Below are 16,334 nucleotides of genomic sequence, written 5' to 3' on the forward strand. Positions count from 1 at the left end.
CTGGCAGTCGTCTGGCTGGGTTGTCGTGAAGTAGATGAGCTGTGTTGAGAGGCTCACGATGAAGTGCAGAAGCACAGAAACCAGACAAGAAGCCGAGCTAACGGGACAGGATCGGGGACCGGTGAAGTTAAGAAGTAAAGAAAGGTAAAGAGGTTGCCAGGCCGGGCCTAGTTGGTAAAATGATTGTCTTTCCCCCCAGCAGTCGTCTAGGAGTAGACATGTGGAGGTGGCTAGTGCAGCCGACTAGGGTGTGTTCGTCTCTCGTTATTCTTGCGTGCAAAGCAGTTCGGATGCATCAAGCACAAGCAGCAGGGGATCAAAAGGGAACGGTTACAGAACCAGGGGGAAGAGATTGACAAGGAGCTCAAGTCCAATCAAGGTAGAGGAGAAGGGGAGGTTGCACGAAGGGGGCAGGAAAAAAGAGAAGAAGGCGAGCCGGGGTGGTAGCAGTGGACACTGGGCTCTAGAGAGATTCGAGGATGTCTGCCGCCAGGGCCTGGATCACCTCACAAAGTCTGGGAGAGAGTAGGTATAGTGAGAGAGAGAGAGAGAGAGAGAGAGAGAGAGAGAGAGGAATACGTAGTGTACGGATAGGATGGCTGGCAGGTATCAGCTTGGGGGAGGATGAGGAGAAGGAGGCCCAAAGAAAGGACCGAGGGAAGAATGAAGGCGCCAGAAAGAGAGGAATAGAGGGAGAGACTACTTAGAGAGACCACGGAGTGAGACTGCGAGACGACTCGAGAGGAGGCACTCGGAGCAAGTCTGAAGAGGGGGGGGGGGGGGGGGGGGACGATGTTGGGGAAAGATGGGGCAAGGCAGGTTGCTGCTTCGGTAGCGTGGAGGCCGGGGTAGGGGCGGTTTGACCACAGAGGCTTGTCTTGTTCTGTCCAAGGCCTCGATGCGACTGGGGAGCCGGGCTGGTGCTGGCAGACTGGGATGACGCCCGCCGTCCCTTGTCTCGTTTTCCTTCTTTTCTTTCGCTGTGCCCCGGACCAGAGACCCAGTCATCAAAAGACGGGTATCCGCTCTGTATTCGCAAAGCGGCACTGCGAATGGTCATCCCGGAGTACCTGGCCCGGTACTTCCATCCAGGCCTTCCATGGTGTACGGTGTATCCGTACGTACGGAGTACAGAGTACTTGACGAGAAGTGCTCATAAGTCTTTCCAGCCGGTGGGTAGCTATCGACATCTAAGGATACTTCGTCTCCCTCGTCTACCGTATGGTAACTTCCTCGACGTCCGGTGTACACACACAGCCCGACACCGAATCACACATCGATCTCGGACGGCGTTGGATACTGTAGAAAAAGCTGTCATCATTGTCTTGATAGGGCGCAATGGATCGAGGTGGAAGAATGTAGAAGAACATTTAGAGCAATTTTCAAAAGACCCTGGGTAGAGTTAATGAACGACTCGTGGCGAAAGGCTTAAAAAAATAAAATAAAAATAAAACCAGAGCCGGAACTGGGACAGGGCAGATGTAGGCCGCCGCTGCCTTCAACCTTCTTTCTGTACATAAAACAAGTCCCGTCATGCCGTGCCATGTCGTGATACAACAATATCAACAAAACACACCGATTAGCTCTCTGCTTCCTCTGGATAATCCGTGATAGTCTGTCAGCGCTGACTGGTCCGACGAACCATGGACATTGGACAGGAACCCGCGAAGCGCCCGAGCGACCTCCCCCTTCGAGACGGGCTGCTGCAGACTCGCGTGGCTAACAAACTGTGATGTACCTGCTTTGTGGCGCTGCCGTCGTTTCTTCTCCTCTCACACGACCCGGGGATACCTACATACATGATGGGGGAGGAGGACGAGCATGGAAGACGAGGATGGTCCTCAATGGAGGACTTGCAAGGGTTGGAGCTGGATGGGATGTGTGGGGTTTTTTGGAGATGAATAAAAAAAAAGATGTGAGCTTGTGAGCAAGTGCAGCGCGTGCCGTCACTGCAGCGCACAGCTGTAGCGCGCTCTAAAATGAGGAGGGGGATGCAAGATGGACAGGTCGCCTCGCTGAGATGGACCCAGATGGGAGACGCACAGCAGGATACCGCTTCCCGTCGGTAGGGATCAGATGTCAGACAGTGAGACAAGCCTGAAAGTTCCTGAGGACGGGTTATCTGTCTTTGGTTGGGCCCTGGTTGGGTCGGGTTGTCGTCAAAGTCAGTCATGGCATTGTGTGCGTGGGAATCAAGATGAAAGAGGGAGCCGCTCTACCGCACAACACGGCAACGATCGTTTACCAGACAGGTAATAGAGCGAGAGATAGCCGGTATTTCCGGTTCATTGTTTGTGGTGGGGGCAAATCTGTCTGAACCCCCTCGGTTCAAGACGAGCAACTGTATCCGTACTTCGTACGGAGTAGGTCAAGACGACTTGGAAGTTTGCGGCATGGCATATGCCAAGCCAAAGAAAAGCAAAACAGGACATGGGAGGAACCACGGGTCCTAGTTAGTGATGTAAGATGGCATCTGTGATGCAACAACCGAGTTTGGCGATGGTGGACCGTGTTGTCTATGGTATTAGAAAGATACGCCAACGTACCTACGAAGTAGAGAAAGACGTCTCGAAATTCAAAGTGGAGGCATGAAGAAATTGGTCTCGAACTGCCAATGTACATCTCTTCCACACCTAGTCAATCTGTCCATCACATTTGCGTGTTGGTCCTCAGAAAACCGAGAAATGAGGTTGAGACTGCGCCGTCTTGTTGCCGTCGCCGTTGCCTGCCGCACCATGTACATACCCCTACAATAGAGCGGCTGGCATCATGCAAGATGAGAGTCGGATCACAGACATGCTCGAGCAGTTAACATAGGGTGAAGGGCAAGCTCGCCAATCCCGAGTCAACGGCTGGCCGCAGCACCTGCCCGAGCAGCACTCTTCTACCCGCGTTGTTATTACCAACTCGATACTTTACTCAAGCTGCATCCACCGAGTCTTCTGGGAACGGAATACAAAAGGTGATGGAGGTAGTCTCCGAATCTCCGTAGAAAAATGGGACTGTCACTTTTGTAGTACAGGGAAGCAAAGCGCTTGGGCAAGTCTCGTCGACCTCGAGCCCTGGATGTGACAGTAAGGTGGAATTAGATTCGTGACCTTACGTCGATGTCGACCTCAAGTCTCAGCTGGTCCATGTATGTTGGACGCAAAATCCCGGCGACCTTCGCCAGAAGTTACCGACACACTGACCTGGGCAGAACCCGACCCGTCCCTGTCCTGTACAGTCGCATCCTCGGCGGGACTGGTCAGCCCCAGGTCACCCCTCCTTTCCCGCAACTGGACTGACCCGAGGTGATCAAGGGACTCTGGGTGGTTCCGTAGTCCTGCCATAATCCCCATAGGGCCTCATCCAGACGTAGGTATGCTAATCACACTAGCTAACAACTTCTCAAATCTTGCCCGAGATTTGCTGACCGGTACGGAGCCCAATGCTCTGACTCTCTCCATGGCCTCAACAATGGCATCATGAGCTCCCCCGGTCCCAGACTTTGAATGAGAGTACCTAGATGCTGGTCTCTATCTAGGAGTCTAGTCTCTGCGAGCACCTTGCCTTACCTTACACGGCACGCGGCGCGTGGTAACTCTCCACCGCGGCCGACAAACCCTAAGGCACGCAACACCCGTTCCGCCCGAAGTGCAACCAGGACATGACTCTGCAACTCACCACAAACTCGTAAAGATGGGGTTTTTCGTTTCTTGAAAAACATCTATCCACATCTCATTCATTAACCTTTTTGTCCCTCATGCCTCTCATACCTTGAGGTAGCAGCCGCCGAGCAATCTAACCTCTGCTCATCAGAGCTGTAACCCTCGGTCGCAGTCTTGACTCTTGAGTACCTACTTACGGATAGGTATGCCCGGTGGGCGCTGGCGTCTCACGAGTGACTCAACACGTGGGCGCCAGAAACGCACTCGCAGGCTCTTGATAACCATGTTCTTGATCATCTAGACTCGCCGCTGGCAGGGGGCACTCTCGGCCTCATTCATCATAGTAGCTAGAGTTGTCTTGGTCTATTCCACAGGAATCCAGTATTAACCCATATAAAAGTCTGATCCAGTTCGTATCAAGCTAGAATGCCATGAGCTTCGCTATCGACCTTCCTTAGAGGTATGATACCCTTCAAAGTGGGAATGGAACCTAAGAGTCCCCCTTGTACTACTTCTACTGCCCGCCTCCCCCCCTCCAGAGTCCAAGGGGACGTGCGAAAGCCATGCACTGACGCAGTAAAAGCCCGGTTGATGGGCGTCTCATCGACCCAGGCGGCACCTGTCGAGGCCGGCACTTGGTCCAAATTACATACATGGCCCATGCATGCACTTCCCCAGAAGTATTCCTCGTTGGCTTTTCAATTACCGTACGGATATGGCATCACATCTACTACGGGCGTCATGGCGCGACAAAAAGAAACGACAAGTGGAGGAGGACAAGGCCAACCGTTCTCCAACAAGCTGAGACGGACCTTGTTTGGATCAACGAACGCTGGATCTTAAGACGAACCTGAGCGTTCAAGCAACAAGGTGCCTTGCAATGCATTCTCGTCACGTCCCGATAGCCTGTAGGCCTGTAGCCGTAGGTAGATCAGATCGGCAACTTGTTGGATGGAGGAACATTGCCAATGCTAGGCCCTTTCTAAAGCCCGGATCCCCCCGACTTGCCGTCGCCAACCAGCTTCACTTTACCCAGCCCATTGAAGACAACGAAGCTCCCAGTCCCGGCAGACCGTCCCGTGAGGCCCTGACTTTGTTATACGAAAAAGCGGATATTCAACAACCCTCTCGCACGGGCGGAAAAGGGACACGGGAAAGCGATGGGGCTCCCCTGTCCTGGGTAATCACACCTGGTGCCAGACCACTGTGTCGGACCCCGTTGGTCAAGCCGGCACTCACCGGACCGCCAAGATCGGGCCATCTAATCAATCCAGCCGTAGGGGTGTCCTTGGCGCAGCCTTGTCGTGCCCGTAACATGTCATTTCTTCTTCATCTTCGACATGGCTTCACACGAGCCCAGGCATGACTCTGCTGCTTCTGACGTTTGACACTGACACTTGACAGATTAACTAACACTCATTTATAACGCAGTACGGGGAACAAATCAACCATCGGTGTCATGTCATTCCCACCCCCATGAGATGACGTTCGCTTGGCAGCTCTTTCACCGAGATCAAGGGCTGGTCCGCCAAACATGCCCATGTAGTGTCTGTGTCAGATCTCGAACGGATCGATGGGAATAAGAAAAGAAGCAGGAAAAAGAAAAAGAAGGCAAAATACCGAAAGACACCATTGCCTGCCAGGCGGCACTAGAAGTCTGATTTGGCATCGTGCCCGTCCTCCACCGTTTAAGCATGACTAGGTACTCTATGCCGCGGACGAAGCTAGGTGTGAAGAAGTACCAGTTACGGTATGGCAGACATGTCCAGTGCCCAGACCAAGCATGTCACCCGTTCGTAAAGATTTCCTTTTCTGAGCTGGTGGCGATCGGCCCCCAGCCGCAGAAAGGCGGTATGATTTGTTGTCTGCATGTCTGCTGAAAAGGGGGATGGATCATGGGGGGCCTGCGAGGGGGGGGGGGGGGGGGAAGATGAGACGAAATAGGATCCTTGCCTAGACTGCCTTAATCGAGGCAAGCCGCGGGTCAGGGACACATCGTAGGCGGGCTGCCGTTCGAACTTCGGAGAGCTGCAACAGAAAAACAAGGTGCAAGCAAGGGTGATGTAATATGAATAGAACGACTAGACCACGATGACCCAGTTGGCAAGTGACATGCCTCAATGTCACTACGGATACGGATGGTCTGTAACTTGTAAGTACGACAGAATCCACATTCAATACTGGCTGCCACGGGCCTTCTCTGGAACTTTGCCTAGGCCTTCGTCCACTTTGTAGATGGTGTCTTGTCTATGTACGGAGTACTTGTCGGCTATCAAGTTGGGTCGACAGACTAGTCGTTTCGTTGCTGCAGATTAGACGGATTCTCGAACAGAACGTCTCACTTCTTTCCGTGTAAAGACACACTAACATGGCCCTCACTCATATCGGATGGCATCAAATCCTCCAAGACCTTGCCTTCCTCCCTGGCTCATGCTGATTACTGACCGATGACGAGCGAACCTTCCGTCGTCGCTGCGGGCGATTAGCCTTGTCAGACAGGTGCACATTAGGAAGGACATATAGCGATCGACCGAGACTTGGGAAAGTTGGGATGAATGTTCTTCTTGCCGTGCCAAGGATAGCTTCGCAGCTCCCCAATCGGGACGTTCGAACCCGTCTTGCGCTTACCTTGCGAGATAACATCGATAGGCACTTGCATCTACAAATACAAGGGCCTTGGCTTCCTGGGTACCAAAGCCGTGAAGAAGCGCCGTGAAGAAACCGTCCATGGTGGACCGCAGTCTCGTCACTTTCGCTGCAACACATCAACGCCAGATATCAACAACATGGCGGATGCTTGTCACAGATTAGGACCAAGAGAACAGCTTTGCGCCCGCCCCATCCCTTCCTTACGACGAAAGAGCGAATGCTTTGTATCCCACGAATATGCCTTGTCGGTCTAGACGGCGACTTGCTGCTCTGGCCACCCATCCCGCATAGAAGAGGAATCTCACCCGCCCTCCGATCCGACCTGACACAGCCATAAGGACGTAGCTTGTGTCTGCTCATTCTACCTTCAACCAATAACTACTCTCTTATCAACCACCCGCCCGTCCATCTTAGCTCATGGCTCTACCTATTCGGTGCCAGGCTGCGAGTCTGCGAGTCTGCGTGTCTGCACCAGAGGATCGCACCACATGGCAACCAGATATGGTCAATGCATGGCGATGATCCCGGCTCGCCAGCATTCTGTCCCGCAAGGGGGGGGGCGGCTCGGGACCAAAGATCTTGGAGGGGGGGATAGCACAGGCACAGGCACGCACAACCTACATACTGCCTGCGTCACCCAAACCATCATATCACAACGTCCAGAAGAATTGGAGAACATTGCCCCAAGAGCCTCCGGCCGAAGGGGAGCGGAGACCATGCCGATCGATGCGGAGAAGCTTTCTGCTTTGGTCCTCCTGCTGGTGCCATCCATCACGTTCAATGCCAAGTGCGTCTCAACTCTTCGGGGGAGGGGCTACTGCGGTTCGTTCGATGTCTCTAGGAAGTACTTGCATCAACTTTAACCCCTAATGTAGAAACCGTTGGCTATGGGCTGAGTCAAGCTCGCGTTCTCTCGTGGATCCCCTTTCAACGACATTGAGAGCGGCACCACATGCTGGCTGCCGCTCGAATCAGAGCATGCTTTGAACCAGATAGATCATGGACGACTGACATTGGCCAGTGCCGAGTCGCCAACGCAAGCCACCCGCGGTGCTTTTGTCTGCCTCCTGGAGCTCGACACCGACATCCTGGCTTGAGCCCGAGGGGCTTTCCCCGGATTGCTCGTAGATCCGCCACAGCATGGTCCACGTGTAAATCAAAGCCACAACTCGCTCGTCCTCCCCTGCTTCTGCTTGATATCGAGCATCACGAAAGAGTCGTGTCGGGGTATCAACCTTGTCGTCAGTGTCAAGTCATCGCCTTTGCCTGTGCATAGATTGGCTGTCTCGAATGAAGGACATCGTCCACACCGAAAGAGTCTACTCGTACTTACGAGGCTACGACCTCCATATACTCAAGCTTGACTGACAAGTTGGCCTATTGTTCAACATGGGCATCCCCCCACAAAAGAGGTGGACACTTTCCTACGGGCCTCGCCCAAACGCAATTACAGCGAGCACCTAGCGAAACCCAGCCCCGGCTGGCATCTCCGGCACTTTCTCGAGACCTTCGTTGACGACCTGGGAGTCAACATTGGCAAGCCGTATTCCTACGTTGGAGCACACGGCTTGCCCCGCACCTGTACACATGACATCCAGAGACCTTGTCCCCTCATGCACTCCAGAGCCGAATAGCGGCCGAAGGTGCCAGGCGAGAAACTCCAAGAGTTGAAGAGCCCGACACAGGCCGGGCACGGCGGCAGCCAAAAGGCCCTGACTGGGGTTCACTGCTCTCTTATGGGAATAGCCCGGTACGTGCTGCTTATGCCGCTTCGCTCCAGGCCCGAGTCCGATGGTGTGCATACAGCCACAACACCCAACAGCCATTCAATTTGCGAGACGGGTTCTGACACTACTGCACCGAGGCCAAAAAGAACAACGGCCACATTCTCCAGATTGGGGGCCAACGTCCATGCCTTCCAAGCCTCAACACGAACGCATGAGACGGGCGGGTTGAAGCGAGCACGGCACCACGGCAGAGCACAATTGTTACACACGTGGCTGCGGTGTGTCCCTCGACGCATGGATCAGTAATAGGATTGGCCATCAGGATTCTTAAGCTGCCGCTCCTTTAATGTACTCTGTAGTGTGGTTGAAAGAGAGCACTGTTCGAAGAGAGGCAGTCCACCATTATCAGACATCGACTAAGATCTGTTGCCGAGAGAAGCTTTGACTCTGCATCCATCTCCCGTCTACTGAGCTGAACCCCAACCCACAACGTGGTGGGTACAATCGTTGAAGGAGGAAGTGTATGTTGCCAAGCAGAGATACCATTTACTCTCCATTTTGGCGCCGTTGACGCAAGTTTGCTCTCTTGGCGCACGAAGACTTGGGCATTCCAAACAGTTCGGAGGTGAGAAACGACAAGATGGCCTGAAATTTAAGCTTCGGATGTTCTTTACCTTATTCGGATCGCCTTCGGCCATTTCCCCATCACCAATCTCTATGCCGTTGTTGCATCCGAGTCTTGACCGCCACGCGTGGGCCCCAGACGTAACACAAGAGCCCCGTCAGAGCTCGAAAGGCAACTTAGCAAGCAGCAAAACGCGGTTCTCTCGAGCCGCCGGTCTCGGATCCGGGGTCTTGCTGTCCAATCTCCTAATGGCAAACCCGCACCTAATTTCTCGAACTTATTTAGGCCCTCATCCAAGTTGCTCGGCACCCGTCTGTAAAGGTCCGAGGCTCTGACACGACCTTGACAGCATGGCAAGGGCCGTCATAATGTGACGGAAAAGAAGACTGGAAGCAGAGAATACCTGTATCGCCAAGCAATGGCGGCCGTACTACACCCACAACTGCCGCCACCCGGACTGAAGGAAAGGCCAGTCAGAAACCAATACCACAACTTCCCTGTACTTATCACAGGAAAGCCTTCGCGATATCGTTTCAGTCAATGTCACCTACCGCTCTTAGCAACTTGTTCCATATCCCATTCCATGGGCCGTCCTGACGATCCTCGCACCGGCTCACCAACCGAGGATCTATATCACTGTCAGCTATCAGTCAGGTATGATTCTACAGCATCCATGGTCCTTTCGGTTGAAAAGGCTGCCGCACCGCCGGGAACGTCCAAGATAGCCCTACAAAAGCTGCGGCATGGTTGGTAGAAGGAACTGGGCAGCGCAACAACGTTACGCCGGATCAGGGTCGACGATGAGTTGTCACTTAATATACATCATACAGGCACTAGATCCGAAGGGGTGGTCTTTTCATGCCCCTTTGCAGGCGTACATTGGATTCCTAGGCTCAAGGTATCTCCTCAGAGTGGCCCATCCCCGTCGGTGGCGTCAAGAAGGACGGGCCTGGACAGCAATTTACGACTGCGGTTGATGGCATGGTTCACCTGCCTGCCATGGCGTTGCCTTCATTTATCGAGCCGGGCTCTCTGTGTTCACGGAAACTAGCTATGCGGGAGTCAGGGCAGTACCCACGCTGTCATTGTCCAAATTGCCGGATGATGCATGGATATCGGAACCTGCAATGGAAAGACCAAACTCTGCTCAGAGCTCACCGTTGATTCGAGAGCTTTGGCAACACCATCAGAGACTGCAATCCTTCAGCAAGTCAACAACTCACGAGTTCCCATGTATCGAACCACACTCACTGACAACTTCTTCGCCCTCCATCCACTCCAAAGTTCCCTTGCATGTATTTGTTAAAGCTTATGGGCGGTTAGGCGCGCACCCGTCCCACAAGGTCTCTTGACCCAGTCAGACTCATCACCTCCATCCCAACGGTGTCTTCCAACCGTACCAATCACCTTCACGGCCCTCGCAGAATTTGGAGAATTTGGGGAACGAAGCCGGACCACCTACTTCTGACTCGAGACCTTTGTCCGAAGCTGGGGTCGAAGGACACCATCGATTCGTGACTCCGCTCAATATCCCCTCTCTCCCCACACTCCTCCGCGCATCCACTACTTTCTGCAGGTCTTGAACCCTGATTTCGTACAGAACTACAGAACTACTCTCAACTATTACACGTGTGTTTTGCAACACCTGACCATTAAGAAATGCCGGCCCGAGACGCTACTGGGCCATGGCAAACGAGAGCGTTCAGAACTTCAGAGAGCTACTTAGTGGAGAAGGCGGGGCGACGTTCGTCTTGACCCAATATGGGTAGAAACGGGGGCTAACGTCCCGCGCAACGACGACGCCTCGCAATGACCTACAGCGAATAGCGAGTCATCGGCAACAGCCATGTCAGCCACACTCATGAATTCTTGACTGTCATTTATTTCTGGGGGAAGTCAGTGAGTGTGTCAAATCCGACCAGAATTGAGTCCCTGGGGCTTAGGCTGTCAACAACAATGAGGTACTAGGCCGCCGAAGCCCTTCCTACCGGGCATATGAGTAACTTTGTCACTGTGTATGCCTCTGTACGGGATTTGCGAGCATCTGTGAGGGAAATTGGCAATGTGTGATCTAGCCGCGCTTCATCACCGTACACTTACGGACGCGTCGATAGCGGATCTGGCCCTGTCGAGAGTGATTGACTAATACCCCGGAACTGAATGACACGGTCAGCAGTCAGACCGACATGTACATATGCGTCGTGTTGTGACAGTTCGCGGAGGGATTCTGACGTCTATTACACCCCCAGCTTGTTGATTCCGGGTTGTCTTTCTCACTGATGTCGTGACACGTCAAAATGTTCCGATTGCAAGGTGCAGGTTTCCTTCGAGGGCCGAGGAGGCAATTAGAAACCCGCCTCAAGGACTCTCAAGCAAGACAGTTCCCGCCCCATTCCATTCCCCTTTAGATGAAGTCCGCCTCTTGTCTTCGTCTCCAGCACATCCGGTTCACTGAGCTAGGCTATGTGATGGTTCTACTATCATAAACCTGATAATCTACTTGTGATATATTTCTGTCCCCCGGAGCATGCGGCACGTTGCCTTGCCCTGCCCGTCATCGATACACACACGCGTAACCGCAGACTCAAGTTGCTTGCGCGCCGTCCTCTCGCCCGAGCGAGGCCCAATCGCGGTGATATATGCATCCCATTCATCGATCCAATGTTCCTCGCCCTGGCCCTGTTCCGTTGAATGCAATTCCGATCGGCTCGACTGGGACGGACCACACCAGACCAGCGCAGGGGACAGCACGGTCTTCTTTTCCCGCCCTTGCATGACGAAGGGTATTCTCTCGTTCGTTGAGGGTGGAAGGAGGGAAGGTTTCCTTCTATAGACGTCACCACCACCGCCACCCATCATCATCCGAGCTCTGGTGAGGAGGGGGGGACGGTCTTTCTTCTCCTGCGTTGACGCTTTCAGCTGGTGACTGGGGCCTAGTGGCTGTGAGATAGTCCGCCGTCGCCGAGACGGAGTGAAGCCTGGTGGGCGGAGTGCGCTGGGCTTCTTCTAACCAGTACCTCTGCTTAGACCGAGAGGGACTTGATCACTAATTTTCCTAAGCTGGGCTATCCTCCTTTACTACGGTCTGTTACCTGTACTTCACAGAGAGGATTCCCAAGCCACAGGGTCTCAGGATCCTGTTGTACGAGGTATTGTGACTTTGAATGACGAACATCAAGAACGTCCGAGATATCGCTCACAGACAAACGCACCAATTCTCCCCGCTGATGAGCTGAACAATGATTACCCAACGCCGCGTGATTATACGGTAGACCAAATCTAAGCCATGTCAGCTTTCCACAGAATGTAACGTCGTGGCTTTGTAAAAGGCGGATGGCGGGAGGATCATGAACACATTGAGCCATATCCGCAGGTAAGAGGGAGGTTGGCTGCTTTTTACCGGCTTACCATAAACTTCCAGCATGGCTCGCTCGGTCGCTCTTGGCCCGTTGATTCAAGGCAAGCTGGTGGGTAGGATATCCATCGTCATCGGATTACGCTGGCGCAACACTGACCCCTCGTTGTTTGGAGATCTCTTCCTTCCTTTCCTTCCTTCTCTCAAGATAGTCTACATTGCAAGGACCCTGAGAGACCCTGTAGATCTTGTTTTCGCCACTCTAGGTAAGGATCTATAGCCGCTGTCCCATGGACGTACCTTTGCAGAGCGGAGATCTTGAGACTTCTGACGTTGGTGGGAGAGGAAGCCAAAGAAGGTTTGTCAAAGGAGAACATGGAAGGTATCTATAGTCGAAGATTTCACGCGGAAAAGTCACTTCTTTTGACCACAACGAATTAATTACATTAGTCCATACACAAAAAAGTGACAGACCTCTCTAGAGGACTGCCAATGGTCGTTGTCTACATGACATTGTCAGAGACACGACTGTGCCTCGATAAATCCCACGCTTTAAACCTAATGAAATAAGAAAAGAGGCGACATCTTCGAAAGCGGAAAACACGCCTCGTGGATATTCGTCCTCACCCGTGAGCTATATAGAACTAGATCTTGTAAATGCTTCCCTACAAATCACTTCTCTCGCCTCGAACCAGCAGCTATCTCTTCCAAATAAACGCCATTCATGCATTGGACCATTTCCTTGCCCGATGAGTCGCCTACTCAATCAGATGCGCTTCTGCACCATTTCCGCGTCAACAATTCCGCTCTGCACAGCTCCTTCTGAGGCCTGGCATCGGAAATGACATGGTGAGTCTCAAGCCCCGGTTTCCAGGCCCCGAGCCGACATGGAAATGCAGCTTCGGGCCTGGTTCGATCGCCCCCTCCGTTCTCCGCACTGGGGGTGGCAGCCGATGGTTTGTCTTGGCCATCGTGGAGAACTCCACAGGCCTTGGCCTGGCCTGGCCTAGCTATCTGGGGTCTGGAGCTTGGCCGCAGGTTCATATTGCTTCTTGTGACCTGGCATACGCCGTGGTTTGCATAGAATCGCAGGCGTTACCTCAAGAAATTTTTGCAACGGAGCCAACGGTCAAGTTCTTCGAAACTCCTTGAGCCTGATAAAAGAGAGACGGATGTGAGGCCGGCTTCTTGAATCTCCGTAAGGCTGGCGAAGCTCAGAGGCTCAACATCTCTACACAACTCAGAACATGCCTCTGCCACTCGCCAATCGAACAAAGCTGTAGGGCACGTTTTGACCGACCAGCAGCCTAAGAGTCTCGACAGTGGTAAAGGCGGCCGTATCAGCAACACCATACGCCGAGAATCCTGCCTGTTGAGCGATCAGGCCCGGATCACCACCTTTTCTGGCACCTGCAGTGTCGGCGAGATCGAGGAAGACTTTCTTGAAGTTCGAGTTTCCTCGGACGTTGGCGCCAAAGACACGTACCAGCATACCGACGAGGTTGCTCTTGTCTGCTCCGAGAGCCGAAACGAATAAGAAAGGAGCTGCATCATCGCTCACGGTTTGCGCTTTCTTGAGGCTCTCCAGACTGTTGAACGGTTCAATGACGGGACCGTCACGGGCTAGAGCCGGCGGTGTTCGAAAGCCAACGGTATATATTTTTGCCATACGGAGTGCTTTCAGAGCGTACATGACTGATGCGGCATCTTCTCCAGACGAAGCCAGTACGACAGCGGTCCGACCGAAGTAGGCAGAAGGCGCCATGTCTCTGGTCAGCGTGCTGATAATGCCACGCCAACTAGCATTGTCCAGGATCAATGACGTATTCGGAGACAGGCCAGAGATGTGTGACCCCAGGTGGCCGAAAGAGTCATGGTGCCCATGACGAGGGCTCGAAGGAATTGACGCTGGGGCAGAAGACGCCGAAGATGATGAACCGGACTTGACTATGATTGTGTCCACAGTACCGATCAAACGAGCTGCCTCAGTCAATTCTGCGCCTTTGCCGCCGTTGAGCGAAGCAAAGAACGGGCTGGCCTTGAGCAGGCTATTCCACGACACTGGTGGGCTGAGGTAGGCACCGCCAAAGTTCTTTTGGTTACACCAAGCCTCCATGCTTGAAAAGTTGTTTGGCAAGCGCTCTACAACGGCGAAGTAATGCGGCAGGCCTAGTTCATTGAAGCACTTCTCATAGAATGGTGCTTGCGGAGTTGAACTTCGGAAAGCCGGTGTTGTGATGCCATATATGCTCTTCTTGGGAAGTTGCCCAAGCAGTGCCAAGGCCGCGTTGATTTCCGACGCGCTCATTTGACCTGGAGCTGCGACTATCGGTAACAAGGGATGAGTGATAGGGGTGAACACCTTGTTCAGAGTTCGTGAGAACTGGCCGGTTTCTCCCATGTTGACCCCGGAGAATGGCGGTGAATCCGGATAGTCTGCTCGCATTTTCGAGCGGAAGTACTCCAACTCGAAGTTTTCGTTGTGGTCGTTGATGATGGCAATCATCTTGATGATATCGGCGTACTTGCTTGATTCAACGTACACCTGCTCGGCTTGGGACGAGGGCCATTTGAAAGTACCAGAGAAGTCGTGAAACGCAGACATGATCCGACTGCTTCCTTTTTGTTCCCAAAGCTTCTTTCGAATGGCTTCCGGAAGCCATAGTTCCACGTCGATGTACTCAACTCCCCATTGAATTGCTCGGTAAAGATATTCGTAGTAAATATCGGGGTTCTCCATAGGAAAACGGCCGTTTTCTCTTGTACACCTAGTGGTGAAAATTATGGGAAGTTCTGTCCGCTGACGCAAGAGCATCAGCTGCTGTCCGACGTAGCTGAGGCTTGGGATGGCCGAATATGTGCCGTCGCCAAGGGGCTCCTTGAGAAGATCAACACGAATTTCCACCGCGTCGGCGCCGACAGTGAGGATGTCGATATTTGGCAACGCAGCACTAACGTCTGGGAACGTAGTAGAGATGAAATACGTTCGTGGTTTCTGCATCAACGTTTCGTGGTGGCAGATCTGGCCTAGAGTGAAGGAGATGAATCTCGACAAGTCTCGACGAAAGAATGGTGCTTCGGTGTAGAGAAACTCGTAGTCGCACTGAGCTGAGAGGAAGACGTCCGGTGGCATCCCAAGGTTGACACAGTGGGCGTTGATCGCCACAACCAACTCTCTATTGCGAGAGCTAATGTCCTTTGCAGCGACTTCTGCCGGAATGCCAACCGCAAGCCCTTGATCAGCAACGCTGACCTCCTGGAACGCAGAGCGGATGACAAATGGTTTCCCCAGAACATCTGCGAAGACGGACACAATCTTGTCCTGGCCGGTCCCATACAGGATAACAACGATCCTCGTGTCTCCCCTTTGAGGAGCACTCCCGAACCTTGTGCCCGTGGTAATGGCAGGGCTGGCGTTGCGGTCAACGTCCATCTCGACGTCTTGGTTACCCGAACCAACCATGCTTCGAGGGCGCGCCGGTGTTGGACCGACGCCGAGTTGGTGTACTGATGCCATGGCAGCGCTTGAAGAGCCGTGGATTTCGAGTTGCGAGAAACGAGCAGTCACTCCCGGGACGGTGTACTGAGGTGAAGAATACGAGACGAAGCCACGATAAACCGCTCCCTCCCCTTCTCCTCCTTCAGAACGACTGGGTTGACCGTAAGGAAGTATGGTGGCGGTGATTAGCGATGTTGATTATGTCTGGCCAAAGTCCCATGACAAGACGAACTGGTGATCCAAGATGACAGTTCCGGGGGGGGGGGGACGAATGGAAGCAGACTCGAGGGGTCACAGCGGGGATGAAAGGTGTGCTGTGACAGAGAAGACAGAGCAGGGCCGAGGTGCGTCAGGTGACCTGATGGTGTTAAAGAGATATGCGGCCGGGAAGAGGAAGCCGGTGGGGGTCGTCGTGAGGCTGGTGCATACGACGTGCCCTTGAAATCGGGGGCGTGATATGCGCTCCGCAGGCTGCGATTGATAAGAGTAAGAGAAGCCCCGTCCGCGTGCGATTACAACAAGACGATGACGACGAGAAGAGAGCCCTATGGACCGATTTGCTGGGGTCAAGTAGTTTCTTCCACCAATTCGCGAGTTGCTTTAGGTGTTTCCTATGCAGGACTGGAGGCTCGCGATTCCAAGGGTGGGCTGGTTCGTCTACTTGAAGCGCAGGCGGGCTTGGGATGCGTGCCAACCGCAGGCGGCAGAAATCTCGATTGAAGCTCTGGTGATGGTGTTGCAGGGCCAGTCGCATGTGGCGCGCGAGTCGGACCGTGGGGGAGTTTTGTGACCACGCAGCCAAGCAAGCACAAGGGAGAAGCTCAACTCA

At 53.4% G+C, this 16,334-nt stretch overlaps 1 protein-coding gene across 1 annotated transcript; it reads right to left on the reverse strand.

Annotated features, from left to right (window-relative positions):
• Nucleotides 1-13,246: 13,246 nt before the first annotated feature.
• On the reverse strand, nucleotides 13,247-15,523 carry BDP81DRAFT_309345 (3-dehydroquinate dehydratase; the record flags this gene model as incomplete). Its single annotated transcript, XM_060583536.1, has 1 exon — nucleotides 13,247-15,523. The coding sequence occupies one exon, from the start codon at nucleotides 15,521-15,523 to the stop codon at nucleotides 13,247-13,249; it is 2,277 nt and encodes a 758-aa protein (XP_060450476.1).
• Between the last annotated feature and the right edge of the window lie 811 nt (nucleotides 15,524-16,334).

The sequence above is a fragment of the Colletotrichum phormii genome, assembly GCF_030913505.1.
Source record: "Colletotrichum phormii strain CBS 102054 chromosome Unknown BDP81scaffold_2, whole genome shotgun sequence".
NCBI classification, from domain to species: domain Eukaryota; kingdom Fungi; phylum Ascomycota; class Sordariomycetes; order Glomerellales; family Glomerellaceae; genus Colletotrichum; species Colletotrichum phormii.